At 55.1% G+C, this 27,189-nt stretch overlaps 1 protein-coding gene across 2 annotated transcripts; it reads left to right on the forward strand.

The window, feature by feature from the left end:
• The first annotated feature begins 4 nt into the window (after positions 1-4).
• Positions 5-25,318, forward strand: C10H6orf132 (chromosome 10 C6orf132 homolog). 2 transcript variants are annotated; one of them, XM_067752972.1, is made up of 6 exons: positions 5-149; positions 9,242-9,325; positions 9,936-10,042; positions 17,544-17,619; positions 19,676-22,817; positions 23,449-25,318. In XM_067752972.1, the coding sequence occupies exons 1-6, from the start codon at positions 5-7 to the stop codon at positions 23,564-23,566; spliced, it is 3,672 nt and encodes a 1,223-aa protein (XP_067609073.1). In that variant the 3' UTR covers positions 23,567-25,318. The 2 variants fall into 2 exon arrangements, with proteins under 2 accessions (XP_067609073.1, XP_067609074.1); XM_067752973.1 differs by lacking the exon at positions 9,242-9,325.
• Positions 25,319-27,189: the final 1,871 nt, after the last annotated feature.

The following is a 27,189-nucleotide window of genomic DNA, read 5'->3' on the forward strand; positions in this document are numbered from 1 at the left end:
CAGCATGAAAAAGAACCCGACGGTGCAGGGCACCTTCAGCAAACTCTTCGGCAAGAAGCACGCCAACCCTCCCGCCACCTCCCTCTACGCCACCAACCCCCCCTGGATTTTCACCCAGGAGGCCCCGTCGGAGGGGACCCGGGACTTCGGTGAGTGTGCCCGGGAGCCGGAGGGCGCAGGGCTGCCGGACGGTCCCCCCACCCCGGGCGCGACCTCCCTCCCGGGACTCCGGGCGATCCGCGGCCTCCAGGGCGGGAGACGCGGCAGCGCAGAGGGGAAGGAACGCGTTTGAACCTGTGTGCTGGCCGGGCAGGAGCCTCCGGCGAGAGAGGTGTCTCTGGGAAAGGGAAGGAGGGGCCCCTTTCCACAGCGAGGTCGGAGACCTTTGCGGGGGTCCCCGCATCTGATCTTAGTCCCTCTTCCGAGGTGTTTATTTTCCCTCCTCTGTGGAAGTTATATTTGCGTTATCGTTGCCAGAAAGGCTTCCCGCGGTTTGCAGTGCCCTCCCTCACCCTTCCCCCAGCAGTACTGTTGAGTACAAAGGGTTCCCCTGGATCTGAGGACTTGAGGGTGGTCCTTTCAACCCCCCACTCTTTCCGCTTCCGCCGTCCCCCCACCCCCATTTCCCAGCCCCGCTTCGCCTGGCCCGGGGTCACAGGCAGAGAGGGAGCTGCTATCTGCGTGCCCACACACTTGGCTCTGCCCTGGGGAGGCCCAGGAAAAATCCACAGGAGTCACTGCTAGCAGGATACCAGCCTGTGCCAGACACCAAGTCACTTACTGGGGTCACAGGCTCTTGTCAGGTCAGAGGGAGAAGCCCCAGACCCGACAGGGGAGGCTGAGGAAGCCCCTCCTGCCTGCCAGCCGCCCCTGGCCCCTGCGTCAGGGTGGCGTGTCTGCAGGCATCTGAAAGCACCATGCCCACCCTGCCTTTAAAGGGGTTCTGCCTGTGGGTCACCTTATCACTGCATCTTTCTGCAGTTTGTACCCTATATAACTGAGGGGGAATCCAGGGGGTGGGGACAGGAATTCACTTCTTGTGTATGATCTGAGCTTCTGGGCCCAAGGAGGGTCACCCATCACTACTTTACCTCACCTGCCTTCATTGTCACCCCATTACCTTCACTGACCTTTATGGCCACTGTGTGGGGACCCACAGAGGATGTTACAGCCTCAGCCCCTGCTATTGGATTCACTTCAGCACCCAAGTTGTCACAGTTGGGACACAAGGCACCCTGACAGGAGCAGGGCAAACAAGACGTTGCCTCTCTCTGGCCCAAGGATCTCAGACCAGCTGGTGAACAGAGCTGACCGAATGCTGTTTAGCCCTTTCTGAGTCTTTGCTATAAAAGAGTAAGTGCAAAAGGACCAGAGAGACATGACCTCTGATTGGAACTAGCATGTGAGCTGAGAGGGAAGGGCACCCAGCACTGCGAGAGCAAACAGCAGGAGCAAAGCCTACGAGGGCCAGGGTGGCTTGGAGGCAGGGTTTAGGACCTTAACAAACACACATGTCCTGCCACGTACAACTCTGTGAGGCCTAAACGCCTCTCCTCCTGGGTCCCAAACGTTTGTCGACCCCTTCTTAGGTGCAACGTACCGTTCTAAAGTCCTTGTGTTGTTGACTTGTTGAATCCTAGCCTATGATCCTGTTTGACAGGTGAGGCAACCAAGGCACAGCGAGGTTAAGTAACACGCCCAAGATCACACAGCTTTAAATGACAGAGCCAGGGTTTTCTCAAGTGTCCAGTTCACTGATTTTTTTTAGTAGACTTATCAAGTTGCGTAACCGTCAGTGCAATTCAGTTTTGGGACATTTCCATTACCCCCCAGTTTCCCTCATGATGCACAGCCAATATTTGAACCCAGGCAGTGGGGCTCCAGAGACCACACTGTTAGCCGGCTTGCAGAGTGGACTTTGTGGAAGGTAATCAAGGGGGAATTTGACTGGAGGGGCATCTGCTTGAGAACACCTCCCCCCTCACCCCCCCACTCCTTCCCCAAGGGGAATGCCTTACACACTTATGTACATTTTTGCCTTACATACTTCTCTGCATTTTTGCCTGCACTGAACAGACTGCAGGTGGGGTTCAGCCCCTCCAGTAGAGAAAGGCAGGTATGGTGCCCTGTCGCCTCTAGCCAACTGCTGCCTCCACCAGCGGGGCTGGAGCCCAGGGAGGCACCTCCTCCCGTTCCCCAGGGCAGGGCTAAGTCTCCATCTGACTCAGCCTGGTTGCACCACATGGAGGGGTGGGAAGCACTGTGCACCCAGCAGGATGGCTCTCCAGTGTTTCTGGGGTGTTCCTCAGGGTGCCAGTGGGTGTAGCAGAGGTCTTCCTGCTGAACAGGACATGTGCTCGGAGTTGGGGAGGGGAAGGACCAGTGTTGGGGATTCTGGGATGTGATGAAGATCCCAGACCTGTTTTGGAGCCCACCTCTGTCAATAAGTGGGGGCCTAGCCACTCTCTGGGCCAGTTTTTTTCTTCTGTTAAATGGGGCTGGTGTCCAGACTGCTTACAGAATGACTGCTTGAGGTTGGTATATGACAGTGCTTTGAAGAGCATTAAAAGGAAAAACACTAAAACAAGGATTGGCAAATTATGGCCCATGGCCTGTTTTTGTAAATAAAGTTTTATTAGAACACAGTCAGCCATGCCCATCATTTGCATATCATCTGTGGTTGCTTTCATGCTACTAGGGCAGAGTTGAGTCACAGCAGCAGAGACAGTATGGCTCACAAAGCCAAAAATATTTCCTAGCTGGCCCTTTACAGAAAAAATCTGTCGACTCCTGCATGATTTATTATTATCAGGGCATTTCCAACTCTGAGCACTTCCTGCTTCAGTTCCTGTAGCTGAGGCATGTAGAGGCCATGATAAGAGCTCAAAGGGGTTGGGATTAGTTTCATAGGGTCCCTGAGTCTGTGAAATTCTCTGAGATGCTGGCGGTATCCAGCCCTTGGAGAATAGCTGGTAGGATGGAGGGGGAAGAATCAGTGTGGGAGTGTGTAAGGGAATTAAGGAGTAACCACTTGCTCTGTGGCTACAGTCATGTAAAAATCTGTTTGCACAAGGGTAGGCTGGGTGCAGCAGGTAAAATGCAAACAGTCATGTGAAGGTGGTGACAGGTAAATTTTTCTTTACAGGATTTCCCTAACATTTATCCAGTAACTATTAGAAGGGCTTCACTTAATGCGATTGCAATCCTAATTAAGCCTCCTGTGAGCCCACACAAGGGTCTTAAAAGGCTGCACAACTGCTTTTAAAGTACGTGAGAAAGCAGAGATGTGGATCTTTACAAAGTTCAGGATAAGGGACTTGCTGCAGCCTGAGACAAGGCTGCTAGTCGCTCAGGACTCCTCCCTTGCCTCTTGGGTTAGTTGAGCCAAGCTTCTTTATCTACCACCACCCCACCCCACCCACAGGACGCCCTGATCGCTGGGGGCCCTTCTTTCTTGTTCCTCCAAAATGTAAATCACCTTCCTCCCAACCACCTAGAGCACTTATTTAAAATGCAGATCCAGGGGGCCCACCTGGGGTACATGAAGTCAGAATCACTGGACTAGGACCCAGATTCTGGACTTTTCACCAGCTCCTGGGTGATTCTTTTATATGGGAATATTTGAGAATCCTGGGGTTTCCTTCCCCAGGTGGAGCTGGGCCATTCTCTTTCCCCTGAGGACTTTTTGCAGTTCTAAATAAATGTATAGGGACTGTCCCAGCTCCTTATCCAGGAGAACCCCAGTGCTCCCTAAGGTGGCTACTCGTTCTGGGGTCCCCTGCCCTGGTGTCTCAGGCCAGGCTAACAGGTAGGAAGCCATGAACCCCAGGGGCTGAGCACATATTTCTGGCCAGGGACAGGCTGGCACCAGCCTACCGAAAGGAAAGCTGACCTGTGCATGGCAGGGGTGTGAAGGAGATTTTTGTTTACTCCCGTCCCCTGGAGGTGTGCTGTGGTTTGCTTGCAGCTCAGCAAACACACACACACACACACACACACACACCCTCTACTGTCCCATTATATAAGCTCCTCTTGTTCCTGTCACACACACACACACCCTCTACTGTCCCATTATATAAGCTCCTCTTGTTCCTGTCACACACACACACACACACACCCTCTACTGTCCCATTATATAAGCTCCTCTTGTTCCTGTCTCACACACACACACACACACACACACACACACACACACACACACACACACACACACACACACACACACACACACACACACACACACACACACACACACACACACACACACACACACACACACACACCCTCTACTGTCCCATTATATAAGCTCCTCTTGTTCCTGTAGTTCAGCTCAGAAAGCCAGGCCCTCCCTTGACCACTGCAGACTGGCTACAGGGTGCCTTTCTCTCCCAGCCAATAAATTAATAACAATAATAACATCATCATTATTATTATCAGTTATTTATTGAAACAGGCACTATACTAAAAACTATGTTTTGTCAATTACACTCAGAGGCTCAGATAGGTTGAATGACTCAAAGGCATTTCAGCTCAAGGCAGCTGAAAAATTAAAGTGCATCCAATCACCTGGGACCTTGTTAAGATCAGATTCAGATGCACTTTGAAAAGTTCCCAGCTGAAGTCCGGCAGGTCTACAGGCCATACTTTGGGCAGCGTGTCGTAGTGGAGGGCCTATTTGCTGCACTCCTCCCCTGTCCAGTCCCCAACCCCAAGGCTCCTCCCGTTGTGCCTGCCCCCGCACTCTGTGGCCCCAGCCCAGTAACACCTTTGGAGTCCCCTCTGCGCTTGGACAAAGGCCTCTCTCCGGCGCACCAGGTCAGACCTGCTGGGGCTTGCTGGGACAGACCAGCCTTTTCAGGTTCCTGTCATGTGGCCTTTTAATTAGCAAGGAAGGGCCTCATCAGCCATTTGTGGGTTACATTCACCTGGGGCCCCCTGCTGCGTCCCTGAAAGGCTGGGCTTCCCCTAGTGGCCAAGGATCAGATAACCCACTGGGGTAGAGGTGAGGGTCTGTTTTTGGGTTCTGGGTTACACTGGTCAAGGTAGCAAACTCTCCCAAGCTAGAACACCACCGCTTTTAAGCACCTGGAATTTGATGAGACCTGTGGCCAGTGCTCCTGGGGCCATTGGGGGGGGTCCTGGCAATTTGGGACCCCCACACCGTTACCCCAGCCTTCCTCTCACCTCTGCTAGCTTTTTTGTCTCCCTTGATTTTGGGAGGCTTCTCCCAAAATGATCCCCATTTGACGGGTGGGGAAACCCAGCCTGAGGTGCTACATGGAGGAGCTGGGCTGTGACCCCAGATCTGATTCCAAGATGCATTTGTCTCCTCTAGACCTCACCAACTTTCCAGTCTCACTCTGGAAGAACAGGAGACCAAGGAAAGAGATGCTGAATCCCTGTGTGATTTCCTTGCTGTCCTGGCTGTGACCAGAGGGAATTGGATTCTAGAGTCAGGTTGCCTGGGCTTGAATCCTGGCCCCTTTGACTCACCAGCTGTGGGACCTTGGGCAGGGGACTTAACCTCTCTGAGCCTCAGTTTCCTCATCTGCCAGATGAGGATAATAAGAGTACCTCCCGCACAGGTTGTTTTTAAAACAATTTTATTTATTTACTTATTGGCTGTGTTAGGTCTTCGTTGTGGTGCGTGGGCTTCTCATTGTGGTGGCTTGTTGTGGAGCACGGGCTCTAGAGCACGTGGCCTTCAGTAGATGTGGCGCGTGGGCTCAGTAGCTCCACGGCATGTGGGATCTTCCCGGACCATGGCTCGAACCCGTGTCCCCTGCATTGGCAGGCGGATTCTGAACCACTGCGCCACCAGGGAAGCCCCGCACAGGTTTGTGAAGGGGGATGTAAAGAGCACTTAGAATGGTGCCCAGCTCGTAATATGGCGTATCAGGTGTCAGAAAGTTACATTTTTATCATTCATTACCTCTCTAGTTTGGACCTGTCTAGGATCTGGGGAAAGAGCTCAATAACTGTCTCAGAGCTCAGCCTCCATGGAGATCCATGGGCAGCTTTTGGGCTGGGGGAAGAAGAGCATTTTATCAGGCTTTCAACCCTGACCTTTGTATGTAAGCGAATGCCAAAGACCCAATGAGAGTTTCCTTCTTTCGGGGAGAAGGAGAAAGGAAGGGCTGGAAGTGAGGCAGCCACTTGTGCCCAGCCCTCAGCTCCCCTAAAGCTGGCTGTTCCCCCCTCCACTTAACACACACACACACACACACACACACACACACACACACACACACACCCTGCCCCAGACTGAGAGAACCAGGTCAGCCTGTTCGGGGAGAGGCAGCAAGCCACGCGCCATGTGTAAGGCACCCCATTATTTGTGCCTGGAGCCCAGAACTGCAAGTTGGGGACCCCGTTTGAGCCCTGGCACCACCACCACTGCTCTGAGACCTTGGACCAGCCCCATCTGTTCTGGGCCTCAGTCTCCCCATCAGCAAAGGGGGCAGCCCCAAGCGTCCAGACTCAGAGCTCTCCCTGACAAGAGGGCAAAGGGCCACCCACCTCCCAGTGGCTTCCCCACCATGGGTAGGGTTGTCCAGCCTCCTGTCTGTCTCTGGCTTCATCTCCTCACTGTCCATTCCTTCTTCAAGAGGCCATCCTTTTTTTTTTTTTTTTTTTGAGGTATGCGGGCCCCTCACTGTTGTGGCCTCTGCCGTTGCGGAGCACAGGCTCCGGACGCGCAGGCTCAGCGGCCATGGCTCACGGGCCTAGCCGCTCCGCGGCATGTGGGATCCTCCCGGACCGGGGCACGAACCTGTGTCCCCTGCATCGGCAGGCGGACTCTCAACCACTGCGCCACCAGCAGCAGCAGTGGAAGCCCAAGAGGCCCTCCTTTAATCTCTTCAGTTGAGGAGGGGGCTGCTTCCCAGGAAGGCCCATTCTAGTATCCCTGACACTGATCCTAGCAGCATTCATTTACTTCCACAGGAAAATCCCCAAGGTTGGACTCTATTGTCTTTCTGTTTAGTTTTGGACCTTGACCGTGAGGCTCAGAAAGCCCCAGCCCTGACCTTGAACTCTTGGGGAACCCCGCTTATGGTAGTGGCCACACTTGACTCACCTGCTGGTGTGCCTTGACCAACTGGGAACTGAGCCCAGGTATGAGGGGCCCAGGGAAATTCTGTCAGGTTCTAGACACACCTCTTTTTTTTTTTTTCTTGAAATAACGTACATTTATTATCTTACAGTTCTGTAGGTCAGAAGTCTGACACTGATCTGTCTGGGCTAAAATGAAAGTGTCAGCAACACTGTGTTATTTTCTGGAGGTTCTAGGGAAGAATGTTTTCTCACCTTTTCCAGCTTCGAGAGGCTGCCTGTACTCCCTGGCTCGTGGCCCCTTCCATCTTCAAACACGGCAGTGGCCAGCCGAGTCTTTCTCACATCACACCACTTTGACTCTGCTTCTCTCATCACATTTCCTTCCCCGACTCCCAGCCACACCTCTTAGAATGGGGAAATCAAATTGCATTTCCAAGAGGTGCCCCCTTGGGAGGGAGCCACCCAGGCCTTCCACGTCTGTCTCTACCACAGCTGCTCGCCTTCCACAGGTATTCCAGAGAACAGTCGTATTCTTAGAAAGGGCTCCCCTGCTCAAAACAACCACAAACCAACTGAGACAACAGTGGCTCAGAATCAGAGCTGAGTCGTGGAATCTGTGAGGTGTGTAGAGTGGGAGCATGTGGGGGTCAGATGGCCCCGGCTCAGATCTGACTCTGCCCTAACCCGTGTGGGCCTTGGGCACGCTGCTTCACCTCCCACCCCTCCCCAGCACTGCTTCTTGGCTACAGCCAAGCCTCCCATACCCTCCAATAGCACCCCTGCCCCTCACACCCCCATCCTCCCATCCACATCCTATAAATGGCGGGATCAGGATTCCCCACTTCGGGAGCAGTGTGTACAGTATGGTGGTTCAGAGGTCAGCCCTGGAGCAGAGACCCCAGCTTCACCACTTACTCTGAGGCTTTGGGCAAGTTATTAGATCTCTCTCTGTGCCTCAGTTTTCTCATCTGTAAAACGGGGATGGTGATCATACCAATTGCAAGGGGCTGTTTTGAGAATTAGATGAATTAATAAGGTATAAGATGCTTAGAAGGGTGCCCAGCCCATTACAAGTGTTCAATAATTCTACCTAGTCTTACATTATTACTGCTATTATAGTGATCAACCTGCCAGATTGCTTGCTTCTAAAGCTCCTAGGCACACAATAAGAGGAACTATTCATATTGTGGTAACTCAGCTGCAGAAAGGATACTCCCTAGACCCCAACACTGGTGCAGAGATTAAATAAAATAATGAGAGAGAAGGTCTGCTTGGAAGCGTGCCTGTGTTAGTCCCCACCCCACCCCCAGTATAACGTCTTGGTGATCAGAACAGCACTATCTAGAGAATGTCCCAGGAAATCCTGTTGTCAACGCACAGACGCTTAGAAGCCAGTGAGAATTGGGTGGGTTTTAGTGGTAGCTGTTGGGGGTGTCCTGTTATTTCTACTTTTCTTGTTTCTGATTGTGCCAAATCTGCACTCTTACAACCCCCCTCTCCCTCCCCACCCACCCTCTGGCATCTTGGTCTCCAGCCTTCGGCATGGAGCCTGGCAGCCACCACTGGGGAATCATGTTTGCCCAGAGTGTACGGGACGGGACGGGGCAGCGCTGGGAACTAGAATTTCTGGAGACATGGGGAAAGCTCGCCATTTTGGCCCCTTTGAGAGGTAGAGAATCTGGAATGTGCCAGCCGACTCTCTGCCAGGTAGGGCAGCACATAAAGGACTCTGTGTCCCATTTCTGGGGTGCTCCCCGGAGCCTCCATGTCACAGTCAAGGCCCTCTATGTGGGAATCTTTAAAACTCTTGCACTTTTCTCCTAAAGTCATGTGCAAGAGGCAAAGTAACCACCATTCATCCAATGTTCCAGTTAGTAGGATTCTGGTTAGTTGGAATTTTGACCTTTCTTCTCTTTCCCCTCTGGCTATAGAGGAAGAGAAGGTCCCTTGGCCCCAGTAAATGGAGAAAGCCCTCCTTGCTCATGGCCCATGTGGTATGAGGTCCACAGTGACCCCTGCCTCTCAGAGGTGACAGTGTGTGAAATTCTCATCAATGTGTCTTAAGAGTTATGAGGGAGATTGGTTGAGAAAATGTTCTACAATAGTTCCCACTATTGTAGAAACAGCCCAGAGCACAGGTCCAGCAACTAGAGGAAGAGAAAGGTCCTGTATTGTCTTCCTACAGAGGACGGGACCACATTTGCTGGCACTGTCATTGTTCCCATTGTACAGGTGGGAAAACTGAGGCCTCGAGAGGTTAAGCCACACGGTGAGTCAGTGGCAGAGCTGGGATTTGTACTAAGTCAGGTGGACCCTACTGTCCTATTTCTGCTCTGTCCTCAAGGGTGCGTCAGATGGAGCCGTGCCCCCAACATTGATGGTTTGGGAGCTAAAGAAATCTTGGGTTAGAGGAGTCCGGAAGGTGGGTGCTGGGCCACTGGGTGGCCTAATCTGCTCTGCTTGTTCCAGATTAGAAATTCAAACACTCAAGCGAAAAGCCAGCTTGTTTTCCTCCCTCTCTCAGAGATAAGCTTTAGCTGGGGCCTTGATCAAGCTCTCGGGGCCCCAAAAGGAGGGACTTGTTGTGGGAGTGAAGGCTTAGGACCTGTACGGGGTGGATGAGGAGAGAGAGGACTGCTGGTGGCTGAAAGCTTCAGGAGACCCCAAGAAACCGCCCCTGGAGTCCCTCCCAATCCTGCTTCACTTGGTCCCAAAAGCACACGCCCCACCCGTAGGATCTTGTTATGTAAGAGGTGCTGGGCTGGGTCCAGCAGGGGCCACTGCGGGGCCTGATTAAACTCAGTTTTCCTGATTAAACTCCATTGGCCCCTGTGCCTTTGATCTCCAGCTCATGGTCACCCCTCACTTGTATCCTCTAGATGGGATCTATTTTGGAGACAACCGAGCTGACACAGTGAGTGAGTCGGGAACCGCCACACTGAAAGCTCGGCCAAGAGTCCGGCCCCTGCTGACCTTTCTTCCACTGGTGAGTACTGTTCCGCCCTGAGGTCTGTGGGTCTGCTGTGGATGGGCCACCTTGGCTGCCATAGAGGAGGAAGCCCCACCTGCCCTGGCCCGAGTGGTCATCAGCCTCACCCTCTGTCCATTCCCTTCCGTCCTGATGCCAGCCCAGGGTGGCTACTGGGAGGAGGCATGGCTCATGGCAGAAAGGCTGGGATTAGGGGTGTCAGCTCCTCCGAGTCAAAACCTAAGGAGAGGTTATGGGGAAGTTGCATGCAGAGGCAATGCAGCAGTGGGTACCTCCAGCTCAGCAGGATTCATATTCCACAATAACCGATGGCTGACTGCTCTGTGCCACGCCCTGCACTGGATTCTGGGATTCAGAGATGATTGAGCCAGCATTGCTCAAGGAACTCCCTGCCCAGTGCAGGGGATGAATCAGTAAACAGACTATTAGAATATAGGCCAGAGCAGGAGTGGCCAATCCAGCTACAGGGTGGTGATCAAGGAAAGCTTCCTGGAAGAGGTGGCACCTGAACTGTCTCAGAGGTCAAATAGCAGTGACCCTTGGGAGAAGGGCATTTGAGACCGATTTGTTTGTGGATCTGAAACTGCCAGAAACCAAAAACTCCCTTCTGGATCCTGTGGTTGGGCTTTTGTTCTCTAAAGGGAAAGACACTCAAAACAACTGCTCTGTGACTGGGTTTTCAGGGACAGCCTAGACCAGCGCCATCCAATAGAAGTATAATGTGAGCCTCATGTGTAATTTTATAATTTCTAGTAGCTACATGAAAAAGAAAGAGGTAAAATTAGTCCAAAGATGATCATTTCAACATTTAATCAATGTAGAAAATACTACTGAGGTAGTTTACATTCTTTCTTTCATACTAAGGCTTCAAAATCTGGTGTGCCACATTGAGAGCACACATCTGACTTCTGACTAGCAACATTTCAAGGGCTCAGTAGCCACTTGTGGCCAGTGGCTACCATATGCGACAGCCCAGATTTAGAGCCTAAACTGTCAGCCTCATAAACTCCAGGTTCACTACTGTCTGTGAGACCTGGGTCCCGGTTGAGACAATACAGTCACGGGGGTCACAGCATCCCATACCTCGACGGACAAGGCACCTAATCCTGGTCTGAGTTCTCAGGGGCCTGTTAGACCTCACGGCACCCCACGCCTCAGTCTGGGGCACCCGCAAGTTCTGTCCAGCACAACCATCTCCCTTGCACCATCACCGATTTTTTCTGGGTTGTCCAAGCTCACCAACCAGACCCCGAGATTCTCTGTGAGAGGCACTGAGTCTTACAGTCTCCTTGCTGCGACCCCAAGGCCTGTATGTGGAGGGCTGAGCACACAGACCTCTGGGAATACAACTTTAAGTAATTTATTTTCTGCTTACAAAAGCAATTCACGGACATCACAGACAAATAGAGAGAGTACACCACCAACAACAAAAAGGTATAAAGCAAATGAGTCCACCCCTAACTTTGTTTCCAGAGATGCATAAAACTGTTACAGGGTTATCGCACCCATACATGCAGATGAAATAATTTTGAGATTTTCCGTCGCTGGAAGTGAATTCGATTCTCTCCCTTCACCTACTCCCAGCACACATACTCAGAATTACAGTGGTGGGCGCCCAGGGCTGACACACCAGTGCCTGTTCTGGTTGTTAAAATATTTAAATAAATGGCTGTTTCCCCTTGAGTGGTGCTTGCTGTCCTGGCTCCTCCCTCAGATCTGCACCAGCAAGTAAAGGGTTAATGCAGCACAGCTGAGTTTCTTCTGATGGGCCGGCGTCCTGTATCCCTGCTCCCACCCACCCACCCACTTTGGGCCCCTTCAGTGATCAGGGCAGGTCCCTGCCTTTCTGCTCTCCTCCTTTCTGGCTTGGGTCCTCTGGTTTGGATCTGGTCTGGGCCAAGCCGAGCATGACTGGGGGGGCTGCACAGGGTTAGGGACTGCTGGCTGGTACTGGCTTGGGAGCAGTCCTTCCGGGCAAGCCTCAGACCCAGTCCCAGGAGATGGGGCTTCTCGCCACCAAACTCACGGCCCCTCACTGGTGAAGGCGAGGGAATGAACACACTGTGAACCCACAACTGAAAGGGGCCTCGTCGGGTCCACACCAGCCTCACTTTACGTTGGCAGGAACTGAACCCAGAAAGGGAAGGTCATTCCACGCCGTCGGTGCCGGCTGGGTGGCTTGTGTGGTCCTAGCCAGTGGCAGGGCCATGAGATCGTGGCTGACACGTGGGGGACACTTACCGTGCGTCAGGCACCATCCCAAGTGCCTCGCCTGTGTTAACAGAGTCATTGGAGCCACCCTCTTGGGAAGATGCTGCTGTGAATCCCCATTTTACAGGTAGAGAAACTGAAGCACAGGATGGGGCAGTAACTTGCCTAAGGACAGGCAGCTCGTAAGTGGCAGAGCTGGGATCTGTAGCCGGGCTCCAGGCTCCGAGTTCTATTCAGGCCGTCCTATCTTCCCCTCCACCCACGGTCTAGAAGCTTTTTTTCTTCCCTCCCAGCACCAGCCCGCAGCACCGCCTGCATCTCCCATGTCTGCCTCTCTGAACCCCTGCCTGGCAGCCAGGGCTTTCTGGGCACCAGGGCTTCTGCCTCTGTAGGGTCATAGACCCCTTTGAGAGCATGATGAGGCTGTGAGCCACGTACACGTAATTTTGCTTACAATTCCAACAGAGGGATCTCAGGCCCCTGGAAGCCCACCTATGATGCATCTTAAGATTAGGAACCCTGGGCATGGTGGCCCGTATCCCGGGGACATGTTTTACTCCTGACTCAGGTTGTAAGATACAAAGCAGGCCCAATAGCCTTCATCACCAGCTCCTGGGTTGAGGGGAGTCCGACTCCTCTCCCTTAGGCTCTGGGCTGGATCCTTTGCTTTCTTCTAGCTGGGGCAGGAGGCCGGGAGAATGAGAGGCAGGAGGACAGAACTGTGGGTTCACACGTAGACACACGTGCGCACACCCTGGCCCCCAGCCCCACCGAGTTGGGGCAGGGGTGGGGAGCTGGGTCGAGGCCAAGCCCTGCCTGACACTGTCCTAACCAGCTGGGCCTTGCCCCTCCCTCTCCTCCCTTCCCACACTCAGGGGGCACCTCCCAGGCCAGGCCACCCTGGGGCAGGGGAGGCTCAAGGCGGCGATGCCCATGACAGGCCCGTGCTCTTCCTTGAGCGCCGTCCGGGCCGGACCGTATTCTGGGAGCACTGTCGCTGTCAGTACCTCTCAGGAGCCCGCAGAGGGACTGGTGCAAGAGGGGAGGGCAAGATGAGGCAGAGAAGGGCCACAGCAGGTGCTACTGGCCCCTTCCTGGAGCTTCCTTGCCCTGTTTGAGGTGAAAGTGCAGAGAACAAAGAAATACTTTTCCAGGCAGCCGGCAGCTGGAGGCCAATTATGAAGAGGACCTTGGGATCCCTCAGTGACTGGGATGGGATCTGCATTGATCCTCAGGTAACTGGCACCAGTGCCTGCTGTGCCACTGGGCTGCAGGGTGGCTGAGGGCCAGGCCCTTCCTCTCCCAGGGCCGCTGGCTCCTCACCCACCAGCGGGGGTTATACTGGATGGTCCACTAGGGTCTCCTCAGCTGTGACTTTCTGTGTTAAAATAACTTGCTAACAGAGGGGCAGGAGGTGGGGTCAGCTCCCTGGAGCCCCCCAGAGACTCCAGGCCCTCTGAAAAGGACATGCTTCAGTCACCAGGGCCACCCCACTTCCTGCTCTGCAAGCTCTGAGGAACTGGATTAGAATCGCAAACTTCAGAGCTGGGGTAGGGGCGGACCTTAGTGCTCATCAGGATGAGAAAACTGAGGCCCAGGGAGGGGACGGTCCTGCCCAGGCCACACAGATCAAAGGAGGTGGAGACAGGACCCAAGTCCAGGTCTCCTCCTCTCAATTCAGTCCTGTCTACACCACGTGGGCCTGGGCTGAGTCGGGGAAGGATCCTTTCTCCCCACTTCCTTCTACCTCCAAGGGGGAGACCGGCCCAGAGCTCAAGCCAGAGCCTGTCCCTAGCTTTTGAGAGCTGACTGGTGGAACAACTGGTGGAAAGAAGGTCATACTTTCTCTGGGGCTGCCTCTTGCCCTACCCTAGTCTGAGCTCAGCCATCTCCAGGGCGATGCATATGAGGAATTAAAAATTAAATGCCAACGTGGCAAATATGGGGAAACTGGCTGGACAGGTCCCCTGGGCTGCTGCAGGCGGTGAGAGCTCCCTGGGTCACCCCACCCTCTGAGTCAGGCAGGCCTGGCAGTGCCTGGGGAGGTGTCAGCCTGGGTTCCGGGCAGGAAGCCCGGCTGTACCCTGCCCTCCTTGAAACGCAAAGATGCAGCCCAAGTCAGCCGGATTTCTCCTTCCCACTTTTCCACCCCATCCCCCGCCGTGGGAGCTCGTCTCTGAACTCAAGGCCCAGGCTCCCTTTGGGGTTGGGGTTTGAGCTCCTTAGGGTGAGCTGGGAAGGGCAGTCCTTATTGGCTTTCAAGTGATTCGCGTGGCTGACGTTAGCTGGGAGGGCTGTCAGGTGGGGGAAGCTCCATGCGTTCCTGGGGGGTGGGTGTCAGAAGCTTGCAGCCAGTGTACGGATGGAGCACCCTCTCCCCACCGTAGCCACCCCCGCCTCTGCCCACCTGGCTCCTCCTCCATGGTGGAGGTCTCAGCCTGAACCTCCAAAGCTCCACCCACACCCTTACCCTTATCCACACATGGCCACCCCTTGGGCTCAGGGATGTGCACCCCCAGCTTGGGCTGCCCTCAGGACTGACTGGGAAAGAAGCTCTAGAAATGGGCTCAGGGCCATTTAAATGGGGGATTCTAGGGACCTTGGTGCCTGGAGCAGGGTCAAGAACGGGGTGTTGTGGGCTCTTAGGGCATGTCCCTTTGATCCCATGGACTCCTTGCCCTAAAGGGAACCAGAGCAGGGCCCTCTGTAGCTCAGAGTCCAGGGCAGGACCCTGAAACGAGGGTCTAAGAGCAATTCTGGGATGGCAGGCTGGTCCAGAGGAAGACGGCCTTGTTGGTGGAATTCTCTGTTCCCCAGGAAGGGGGTATGAGCTGTGGCAGAGGGTGGAGGGCAGGGCGGGGAAGTAATGGGGCTTTTTTTTTTTTTTTTTTTTTTTTTTGCGGTATGCAGGCCTCTCACTGTTGTGGCCTCTCCCGTTGCGGAGCACAGGCTCCAGACGCGCAGGCTCAGCGGCCATGGCTCACGGGCCCAGCCGCTCCGCGGCATGTGGGATCTTCCCAGACCGGGGCACGAACCCGTGTCCCCTGCATCGGCAGGCGGACTCTCAACCACTGCGCCACCAGGGAAGCCCTGGGGCTCTTCTTTTTTAACGCTCACTGGTTCCCAGCTTCAGAGAAGCTGCTGTGTGGGGATCACACTCTGTACCCTCACGCTGCCCCGCAAAGCCAGGAAACAACTAACCGGCTGGGCTTCACCCCGCTGGGGACGCTGGGTGCCTGGAGGGGTTTCCTGTGGCTCTCACTCTGGGGGCCTGTCCTCCTGCTCCCCCAGCCTACAGCAGTGTCCCCAGCCGTGCCTGGCTCTGACTCTGACTCAGGGTCATCTCCCTCACCCCCTGCAGCTCCACACCTCACCCTGAGGTGCCTCAGCCAGGCTACTGGAGGAATCTGGTGAGGAAGTTTGCATTCCACAATGTGTCAGTAAGGCACCGAGCTGGCCTGTGTCCAAGGCAACCGTGTGTGGCCCATTGGCCAAGCTCCTGGTGACCCACCCTTGGGGGTTGCCTGGGTTCTGAAGAATCCCAGGCATGAGGATGTGTGTGTCCCAGTCCCAGGAAGGCCAAGGGGGCAGGGCTGGGCCCATCGGTGGGGTAAGGCTGTCCCCTGAGCCCTTGGTGGTGCAGCAGGGGGCTAGCAATGGGCTCTGACCCCCTGTAACATTAAGGGGGAGACAACCTCATCCTGAATAGTGAACGCTTTCCTCCCTTCCTCTTTCCTTCTTTCCTTCCTCCTTCTCTTCAACTCTGAAATGTCTGTGGTTGAAAGGGCAGTAGGAGATTCCCGGCTACCTGACCCTGACTACGGGGAAGCACCCATGTATCTCTTCAGGTCCAGCTGGGCAGACACATCCCGGGAGCTGTGCCCAGGCAGAGTGTCCATGGACTCAGGCCACTGCTCACCTACTGAGCCTTGTTAGGGCCTGAGGGCCAGGAGCCCGGGGAAATGCCCTTCCTTGAGTGCTTCTCTGCAGGACCTATTTAGGTGTGGGGCATCACAACAAACCTAAGGGAGGTGGGATCAACCCCATCTTACAGATGAGAAAACTGAGCCTCAAAAGGCGAGAGGGGGGCACACTTCCTGACCACTGACCTTGTGTCCGATTCTGTCTTTGAGATGATGGAGTTAAATTAAGATTGCCAATCTGGGGACTTCCCTGGCTGTCCAGTGGTTAAAACTGTACATTTCCAGTGCAGGGGGCACAGGTTTGATCCCCGGTGTGGGAACTAAGATCCCACATGCCACGCGGTGTGGTTAAAAAAAAAAAAAAAATTGCCAATTTGGTCTGCCTGCCTATAAAATCCATGCTCTTTCTTCTTGATTACAAGAATTAAGAAAAAAAACCAAAACTATGTACTGTGTGCTTCTTTAAATTATGAAGGAAACAGAAATTCATCGTTAAGAACTGAAAATAGAGACAAGTATAAGGAAGAAGATATATATAAATATTCTTGGAACAGCACTTCTGCCCCCAGTCTCCCTGCCAGCTAATCATTGCTGGGTGACTTTTCAATATATGAGGCTGTGAGGGATTTTAAAGGGCTGCTTGACTGAGCTGGGGAGCCGGTTTGCACCCCTCTGTGAGGTGAAAAATTGGAGTCACCTGATGCACACGGGCCCTGCTGAGGTCGAGCAAGACACTTTGCTTTCTTGTTTCAGCCCTCGTGCGGTAAATAAGCATCCTTTTCTATTTAGTGCCATGTTTTTTCATATTTCTTTGCTTTTTGTTGGTGATTTTGCTATTTAAAATGGTCCCCAAGCATAGGGCTGATGTGCCGTCTGACATCCCTACATGCGAGGAGGCTAGGTGAGGCGCCTTAACAGAGAAAATACGTGCGTTAGGTAAGCTCCGAAGGTGTGAGTTATGGTGCTGTTGGCCATGAGTTCAGTGTCAGTGAGTCAACAATAGATATTAAATAAGGTCTCTTTAAACAGAAACACGCATAAAACAAAGTTATGTATTGATCAGCTGATGAAGGTGCCTTGACCAAGGTTTACAGGAACCTAACCCTGTATTTCCCTCGGGCATTTTGATCCAGTTTTTGCTAATTGAGTGTTTGCAGCAACTTTATAGACCCTAACTACCGTGAATAACAAGACTCGACTATATCATAAAATTCACCCTTTTAAATGAGCCCTTTTATATTTTAGTAGACTCACAAGGTTGTGCAACCATCACTGTGGATTTTCCAGCAATAAAATGGCCTCACGGAGTAGCGATTTAAGAACCATGTCTTTCCCTGTCCCCTAACCGTTCTGCTCTCTTTCAGGATGCCCAGGAGAACCATGGACTGGCTGTGCCCACCCCCTCTGTCCCAGACAGCTTTGCAGACCAACAAATGACAGGTAAGAGGACCCTAAGCTTGGGGCTTGTCCATCTTTCTTTTTTCCTCCTTAAGCCCAAGCGTCTGGTCCCCCCTCCCCAGCTGGTGAGAAAGCTGGAGTCCCCGGGCCTCTTGGCTGCTGGCTGTCGTGGGTGGGAGATGAGGAGAGCCACGGTTGGCTAAGGCCCAGTGGGGGAAGGATGGTGAGGGCTGAGGCCAGAGCAGGAACAAGTTCAGCGTGAGTGGTAGAGAGAACCCCGGAGTAAGGCAGACCTGGCTTCGAGTCCCAGCTCCCCTGCATACTAGCTTCGCTCCCTGGGGCAAATCACTTAACCCCTTGCACCTCCGTATCTTCCAATGAGCCACGGGCAAGACAATTCCAGTTCTGGAAGAGTAAACTAAGTACTGGATGGGATGCAAGTCACTTCTTGTCATACCCTGCTCAAAACCCTCCAGTGACTTCCCTTGTCACCCAGTGGAAGGGTTCTTGCCAGGACCGCCAGAATCTGGCCCTACCTGGTCTCATCTCCTGCTGGCTTTCCTGTCTCATGCTGCTCTGCCATCCCGGTCTCCCTGCTGCTCCTTCAATATCCAGGCACATTTCCACCCTCAGGTCTTTGCGCTGCAGTTCCCACTGCCCTGACAGTTCTTCGCCTGCACGTGTGCATAGATCTCGCCTCCCTCTTTCCCTCTTTTCCTCTTTGCTCCAGTGTCACCTTCTCAGCCAGGTCTTCCCTGACCACCCTAGTCACATTGCACCCCTACCACCCCTCCTGGGTTTCCCCCATATTACTCATCACCTAATGTGGTAGTAATTTACTAATATATTATGTTTATTGCCTGTCTCATTGCCCCATTAAAACACAAGCTCCACGAGAGCCAGTATTTTGACTATTTTTTGGTTTGTCTTTTACTCATTGTGCTCAATGGATGTTGGTTCCCCTCCCTACTCTCTGTCTGGCGTTTGCTTTGAAGTCAGACAGCTGGGAGGAGCCCTTCAGAGCTGCACATTCCCAGGTTTGTTTCTCTCCGCCCTAGAAATTGAGAGGAGGAGAGGTGAAGGACAGGTACCCCTCAGAGAGAAGTAATCAGGGCATCCTGGTGGCCTGCAGACGATAGGGAGGGGGCAGGGGCTGGGGCCAAGAAGGGAGGGATGTGAGCCGCCGGGGCCAGGGGGGCTCAGCAGCTCTCTGGTGCCTCGGTCGTCCAGGTCACCTCATTTCCACAGACCCCCATCCATCCTGCAGTCCAGAATCTGTTCCAGAAGTTCTCTGTGAGGTGGAAACTGGGTTCTTGGTAGATTCAGGATCTTTAGAAAGCAGGAGGTGCTCATGCAAATTTCTCCCTCCCAAACTTTCACCCAGACTTCCTTCCTGAGGTCTCCAGGCCCCCACCCCCATCCATGACTTCCTATCTCTGCCACCTTCCCTGTCTGTCTTACGGCTGAATGACAAGGTAAGCACAGGTGGTAGCAGTCAAAGCAATTACCATTCCTTAAGCACCTACTATGGGCCTAGCCCCTGGTAAGCTCTTGCCATGCATTTGCATGAATTCTCTTGCTTAATCCTCACAACAGCTTTATGAGGTAAGTGCTGACATCGTTCCCATTTTTCAGATGATGAAACTGAGGCTCAGCAAAAGGTTAATGAGTGTGTCTCAGGTTGCACATTTAGTAAGCGGAAGAGCCGGGATTTGAACCCTGGCCTCTCTGGCTTTGTACCAGCCAAGGCACCTGTAAGAAACACTTGGTGTTGAAGGGCCTAACTGAAGGGAGTTTAGTAAAGGGATGATATACAGGACTGTGAGTGGGGCAGAGAAGGGTGAGCCTTGGGAGCCTGTGGAGAAGATTTAGCACAGGCTCCAGAGGCTGTGCCAGGGACAGGCAGGGGCCCCTCCCCAGAAAGAAGAGGGTCACTCCCAGGAGACATGGCTGCTCCTCACGTGCTGTTCAAAAGGAAAGGCACGACACCGGCCAGCTACTCCCTCAGGAGCCCACCCCGCCCTGCCCTGGGCGCTCGGAGATGGGCAAGCCCGGCTGCCTTCTCGCCCTTCTCATCTCTGCCTCTCCCTCCTTGCAGGCACCAGCAAGCTTATCAATGGCAACCTCCGATTATACAGCTCTGTGGGGGACCTGAGGCCTGGGCACTATGGCCAGGACTTGCTCATCCCCCCGCCACCCCCGGGCCCAGCCCCGGCACCACCCCCAGACGCTCCGCAGCCTCAGGAGGAGCCCTCACCACCACCTCCACCTTCCACGGCTCCCCCGCCTCCCCCGCTGCTGCCGGAACCCCCGTCCCCGCCCAGCATGGCCCCACCTCTGCCCCCAGTGATGGGGGCCCTATCCACCGCACCCCGCCTTCCCTCCCCATCCACACCCACCCCTCCGGACTTCATTCCCCCTGCGCCCCCCCTACCCTTTTCGCCAGCCCCAGCTCCCCCAGCTCCAGTGTCTCCTCGTACACCGGGGACTCACCCCTTCCCCGCTGCGGGTGTCACCAAGTGGAAATCAGAGGTAGCGCTGAGTGACAGGCAGCCAGAGGTCCCCAGAGGCAGCCCCCCCGGGAGCCCTGCTGAGCCCAAGGGGAGCCTCCTGGGACCGGAGACCCACCTCACCTTCCCCAGCTCGCTCAAGGTGCCTCCCCCAACCCCAGTCAGGACTTCATCCATCTCCTCTCAGGAAGCACAAGGGGCTCTTCCTGAGGAAAGAGAGGCCACCAAGAAGGCCCCCAGTCGACTCCCACTGCCTCCCAGCTTCCACATCCGCCCCGCGTCCCAGGTCTACCCCGACAGGGCCACTGAACCAGACCATCCCGAGGAGCCCAGGGCTACGGCACCAGCCCGTCCGAGGCCGGGCCAGTCCCAGGCCTGGACAAGCGAACAAGCCGAGACTCCACCTCCAGCCCCTCCCCCACCCCCTCCTCCACTCCCACTCCCTCCCCCGGCCCCCCCCCTGCCCCCAGCTGCCCCTCCTTTGCCATCTGCTGAGAAGGCAGCCCCTCCCCCGGCTGGGGTTATGAAAAGACCCAAGTCCAGCTCTCCTGCTCCCAAACCCAAACTTGACCCCCCCAGCCCAGAGGACACAGCCTCTTCAGAGTCCGTGGACTGGTGGGATCCCAGCCAGATGGCAAAGCTGCGGAACGAGCTGTCAGCCTATCTCTGTGGCTCCAAGAGAGAGGACCGGTTTGCCAGTCATAGACCAGGCCCAACTGCATCCTCTCAGGGAAAGGAGAGCCAGAAGGGCCCCAGCCTGCCAGAGAAGGAGGCGCCCCCAAGTGTTCCTGAGGAGAGTCCTTGCAGCCAGCCAGAGAGGAAGGCTGCCGCCAGCCTGACCCTCCCTCCTTTGGACTACATCCCCCAAGACCCGCCAGCTCCTAGCATCCGGCAGATCCGGGATAAGCTGGAGGCCCAGCTTTCCTCATCAGCAGCGAAGGAAGCCAAGCCCAGCAGAGGGTCTCTGCCTCCCAAACCTCAGCTAGAAGGGGTAAGAATCTTTGAAAACAGGGCTGATAATGGCAAATTCTCCAAGCCCGCGGCCAAGAATCTGCCACCTCTATCCACCACCCCTCTGCCAACCACACCACTCCAGTCCAAGGCCACGCCTGGACCAGCCATACCACCCAGGGCCACACCTGAGCCAGCCACACCTGGACCAGCCACACCACCCAGGGCCACACCGGAGCCAGCCACACCTGGACCAGCCACACCACCCAAGGCCACACCAGAGCCAGCCACACCTGGACCAGCCACACCACCCAAGGCCACACCGGAGCCAGCCACACCTGGACCAGCCACACCACCCAAGGCCACACCGGAGCCAGCCACACCTGGACCAGTCACACCACTCAAGGCCACACCTCTGCCCACCACATCATCCCAACTGATAGCAGAGAAGAACCTAGTCCCAGCTGGACAGTGGGAGAAGCCAGAACATCAAGAAGTTGCAGTGCCCTCCAAGCCAGAGGCAGGAGGGCGCTCCTCAGAGACCAGTAAGCCTACACAGGGAGCCCTCTCATCTCCAGCCCTCCCCGCAAAGATATCCCCTGGCCGAGAAGAGGTGCCGTTTCTCTATAAGCCCCATCGCAGCCAGAACATCCCCAGCAGAGATGTGGCCGTGGTGACGCCCACCCTGTCCAGAGGAGAGGCGGTAGGGTCATGGGAGCCTGTGGAGGTGAAGGAGCCCCGGAGGCTGCCAGCCAACCCCCCTGCCTCAGCCCAGCCTGCTGAGGAACTCCTCAGGCATCCAGTGACAGGGCAGGTGGTGGAGCAGGGCTCCCCGATGGCTCTGCTCCTTGCAGCCAGGCAGAGGGCACAGAAGGGGAGGTCCAGAGGGGCTGCCCTGGGCCAGTCCTCCCTGCCAGGGAGTCTCCGTGGCCACAGCCAGCCCGGGGCAGGCTCTGACACCATCTTCTACAACGACGGCCAGCCCAACTCCTTCACAGTGGTCCCCAAGGTACCCAAGGAGACTGAGAAGGACCCCCAGCTAAACTTGCCAGGACAGCCCAAGGTACCCAGTCAGTGGAAGCCCCAGCCCCGCAGAGACCCAGAGGGCACGGAGCCCAGCCGCGGGTACAGCTGGACAAAGACGGAGCCGCAGGCCCCCGTGGCTTGGGAAAGACCAGTGCCCTCCAGCCTCCCCCAGGGCTGCCTGCTGCCCAAGTCCTCCTCTTCCCCTCCTTCTCCTTCCCACAAGAGGGAAGAGGAGTTCAACTTTGAGGTCATCCCACCGCCACCAGAATTCAGCAATTACCCTGAGCCCCCGCCCCACGCCCTGCAGTATCTGGGGCGCCGGGGCTCCCCTCCCCAGAACAACTTCTCAGACTTGGGGCAGCTCGCGGACGCGGGCCCCGCTCGCGGCTCCTCGCGCTTTTCCGCCAGTGCGGGCCCCGCCGGGGCCTCCATGGGCCTGGGCCGTTTCTCGGGCGGGGGCCGTTCGCTTATCAAGAAGCGCCTGTACGTCGTCGGGGAGACCCACCGCAGCCCCAGGCTGCCCCGGGGCGGCAGTGGCCGCAGCCCGACCTCCCCTAGCTGCTTCGGGCCGCATCCCAGAGGGCCCTTCGCAGCGCCCGGAGGCCCGGAGACGCGGCGCGTCAACTCGACGGGCCGCGCGCCCCCTGCCGGCCTGCACGCGCGGAATATGCCCCTGGAGGGCGGACCCCGCGGAGAGGCCAAGTACAAAGCGCCCGGCGGCGGCGACTGCGGCTGCGCCCCGGCTACCCGCAGGTGAGTTGCGGGCCAGGGTGATGGCGGAAGCCTGGGCTGGGAAGCCAGGGGAGAGGGAGGCTCTCCCCTGGACCACGGGGGAGCTGGCCAGGCCACGGCCATCAGTCTGGGACATTTGGTTTTCTCCCCTCTGGCTCTCAGGGCAGAGAGAAGGGGGAGGGAGGCACACTTCGCCTGGAGAGGGCGCCTTTGACGCTTCCTTTATCTACTTCCTTATATCCCGTTATCTCCTTTGTTTTCTCTTTCCCCCTCCTCCTGCTTTCCCCACCAGCTCCCTCTTCTCTCTCCTCTCTCCCACTCCCTGGAGCCCCAGCGCGGGGTGGGGGGAGACCTGAGTGGTCCTTGGGTGCTGGGATTTCCCATCACAGAGACGCGTCCAGAGCCAGGCTAGGAGGGACGGGTTCTGAGCAGAAGGGTATGAGGCATGTACTCTGGCATCAGGGTCTAGACAGGAGGGAAGCCCTGTGTCTGGTGAGTCAATACTGGGGTCCTACTCTGGGGATGGTGAGCCCTGAGCTTGTGGGGTAGCTCCATCACACTGAGCCACGTCCTTCCTCTTGTGCCCTGGGGGAGATGGAAGGGGTGTTGGTTAGCCAGATATTAACCTCATCTCTCTCCTGCTCCCCACCAGGTCTCCCCACAGCAACCCCCACTATGGAAGCTCCATCAACACATTCACCGTGAGGCCTGGGACCCACCATCCCATCTCCTATGCCTACTCGGGGACCCATCGGAAGGCCCCATCCTGAGCCCAGGGTTTTCTCAGTTCCTCTCCAAGGGGTCGGATCCAGGCACTTGTTTTTGTGGGGGTGGGAGGGACGCAGCAGGTGTTAAGTAGCCTCACTGAGACACAGAGGAGTCTATTTCCCAAAGACAGACAGGGGGACAATGAGTGAAGCAGTGGGCCCAGTAAGATTGAACTTCTGTTTCCCAAAGCACTGGTGTGGCTGTGGACTGTCTGCAGATGGGGGTGGGAGGGGGAAGGAGGGAGGAGAGGAGGAAGGAGGGAGGAGAGGAGGGACCTTTAAGGAGCTGGAGCCTGAGTTTTCACTGTCTGGTACTATTTGCTTTAGCAAGGCTTATTGAAAGCAGTTTTCCAAGCAAGCCTACTGAGCAGGTTCTAAAAGCAAGGGCTGGAGCGCTTGCTCAGAAGGGAACCCATCAGGATGGCTGTGATTGCTGGTCAGGCCCTCATGAGGGGCTGAGGCCCAGCCCTGTCTGGGTTGGGGGTGCAGGGTGCTACAGGTTGACCTCCTCAGCCTCCACCAGTCCACCAGTCCACCAGTTGCCACTCCCAGAGGCGACACCTGGGGTTCCTAGCATAGAAGCCACGTTGAGGTGTGAGCAGGAATATGCATACATACATGTAGAGAAGGTACTGGAACAAAGTGCTTTGCATTGACCAAGGGTGGGGATGGGGTACTGGTGGTTCATTTCTCCCTGGCCCTGAGCTACAGGAAGCCCTAGAGAGAGAAGACATGGCAGGTTTGGGATGGAAGACAGAGGATTAAGGCTTGCTTTTCTTTTCAGACCCAGGCAGCCATGATTTGGGGGATCGGGCCCAAGGAGCCAGAAAGCCTGGGGCTTGACACCAAAGGCCTTACCTGGCCAGGCCCTGTATGGGATTTGGAGGGGCATCATTCCCAACCACCCCTCCCAACCCCAATACTACAGGTCTCCAATATTACTGAGGCCTTAGAATGTGTAACCAAGATGCCAGAAGGCCTTGTAGAGTAGAAGGTGACAGAGATGGGAATAGAGGTCTGAGAGGAGTTTGCTGCAAGTATGGAACGTGGTTTGGAAAGTCAAGAGTGGCAGGACTGGGCCAGTTCAGAGCAGGGGAGCCCTATCGGTAGGGTGACCATTTGTACTTTGCTGGGAAGTCTGGGTTTATGCCTGTTTTCCAGTGAGTGAGAACCCCTTCCACTTTCAAAAAAGTCCTGGTTTAGATAATATATGCTCACCAGACATATCAGGAAACAATATTCTTTGGTCAATCTTCTGTCTTCAGGTCTTGGTGGGCCGAATTCCTGGGGCCAGGCCAAGGAAGGCTACCTGGGTAAGGAGGAGGGGCAGGGGGTGCCCACCTCAGAGAAGCAGGCTGGTAGGAGCAGCCAGGAAGCAGTTCCCTTTGGGGGCACGATGATGGACCTCTATGATTTATGCTAACCAGCCAGGGTACCAGGGTGTGGGGATAGCAGATGACCACTTCAGGGAAAGAGACTGCAGGGGTGGGTGGGCACCCTGATGGGGCAGGGTCTGGTTACCTGTGTCTAAGAAGCGAACCCCACCCCAGTGCCAGCACTGGCTCTATATATATGTATGTATTTTCCCTGTACAATGTTTTATAAAAGAGTTCACTAATTTATCTGCTGTGTTAAGGCTTGAGGGGTGGGGTGTGGATTCCCAACTGTATCTTGCTCTGGGGTGGGCAGGGAAGGACTGATTTGCTCTTGGCTTGGGAAATAAACAGGCCAGTTTGGATGGCCTTCAGCTCTGTGGCTATGGATTGATGACTGGGAGCTACTGGGATATGATCAGAGGTTGGGGGCGCTCAGCAGCGGAAGGCTGAGCACAGGGTGGTGGCTGAACTGGAGCCATTATGCTGGACCCAACTCTCTCTCTGACCCTTAGGTCTTCTCATTCTCCAAGTCCTTCAAGGCGAAGGAGCAGAGCTGAAGTCTGGTGATAACAAACTGTGCCCTTAAGCAAGTCTCTGACTCTCTGAACCTCAGTTTCTTCTTCTGTACAGTGAGCGCGATAACCTACCTCATAAGGCTGTTGTGAAGACTAGAGACAGTCATGCGTTCATTTAACAAGGATTTGAGTGACTACTAGATGGCAGGCACTGTGCTTAGCACGGATATACAGCCATCAACACACTGACACGCCTCCTGCCCATGGCAAGACAGTAGTCTCGTGGAGGAGAGAGGATGGAAGGAACGCACAGAAACAGCCTCTATTATAATAAGTGGTAGGAAGGGAAGGAACAGACACTATGAGAATAACTAGAGGGTGGGAGAGAGGTGGATTTACTTTGACTGGTCAGGGGAGGCCTCTTGAAGGGGTGATGTTTATGCCGATTTAGGCCGAGAACCCAGCACGTGTCTGGTACTCAGGAGTCGCTCAGGAAACTGCATCTTTGGGTGATGACTACCTTACGTTTGCATGTGGCCCTTCACGGTTTTCCGTAAAGCTTTGACGTGGCATCTTTAAATTTCCCAGAAGAGGAAACTGAGAACCAGAGGTCATCTCAAGACAGTGTGAGGGAGAGAGTGTGTTCCTTGTGTTTCTTGTGTCTGAGCCTTTTGTGGGGGGTTTTTGGGAAAGGGAGGCTGGGAGGACTACTCACTTATTCAGCAACTTGTGCTTCTAGGAGGGGCCTCCCTCTCCCATCCTGGGGCTCCCTGTTCTGTCTCTCAGCGTCCCCTGCCCTGTACTGCGAGGCCCTCATCTGGTAACAGTGAGGACAGGGGCCCTGCCTCTGGCTGCTCCTCTGCCCCCAGCCCCACCCCTGTTCCCTCCTAACTCTTCTTTCCCCTCGCCTGACAAGGAAGGGGCAGCGGGAGCGGAGGGTTGGGGCATCAGGGTCCCACATCTGGCCTTGCCTCTGACAAGCTGTGTGACCTTGGGTCTTGGCTAACTCATCTCAAAAGTGATGGGGAGGGCTTCCCTGGTGGTGCAGTGGTTGAGAGTCCGCCTGCCGATGCAGGGGACACGGGTTCGTGCCCCGGTCCGGGAAGATCCCACGTGCCGCGGAGCGGCTGGGCCTGTGAGCCATGGCCGCTGAGCCTGCGCGTCCGGAGCCTGTGCTCCGCAACAGGAGAGGCCGCAACAGTGAGAGGCCCGTGTACTGCAAAAAAAAAAAAAAAAAAAAAAAAAGCTGACGAGAGCTATGGATCCTCACCCCAGAAAGATACCCCACATGCATTTTTACACATTATTTCAGGCACTCCACAGACCCCCCCCCCCCAAACTGGGCTCCGTGGACTTCACACTGAGCACTCCTGATGCAACGGTGGTCATGGTAACCACCAACGCTTAATTTTGACAGTTTGGAAAGTTCGTTCCTTCCCTCGTTTACTCACGACAGTCCTCTGAAATGTGCTGGCCTTGTAATACTCTTAATTCCATGTTGCTGATGAGAAAATTAGGGCTCCAAGAAGAAAGGTGAATTGCTAAGAATAGCCCACCTGACTCCAAACTCTGCTTCCTCACAGCTGCCTCCCTTCTAGCTGTATCCATTCCCACCCATTCATTCCTCTCCCAATCACACTGCCCCTGAACTTTATACCTTTCTATCAGGGCAGGGCTGCAGGAAGGGAGGAGGGAAAAGCTAATACAAAAAGTTAATGGGTGTAGGTGGCACAGG

Source organism: Pseudorca crassidens, chromosome 10, assembly GCF_039906515.1.
Source record: "Pseudorca crassidens isolate mPseCra1 chromosome 10, mPseCra1.hap1, whole genome shotgun sequence".
In the NCBI taxonomy this organism is placed as follows: domain Eukaryota; kingdom Metazoa; phylum Chordata; class Mammalia; order Artiodactyla; family Delphinidae; genus Pseudorca; species Pseudorca crassidens.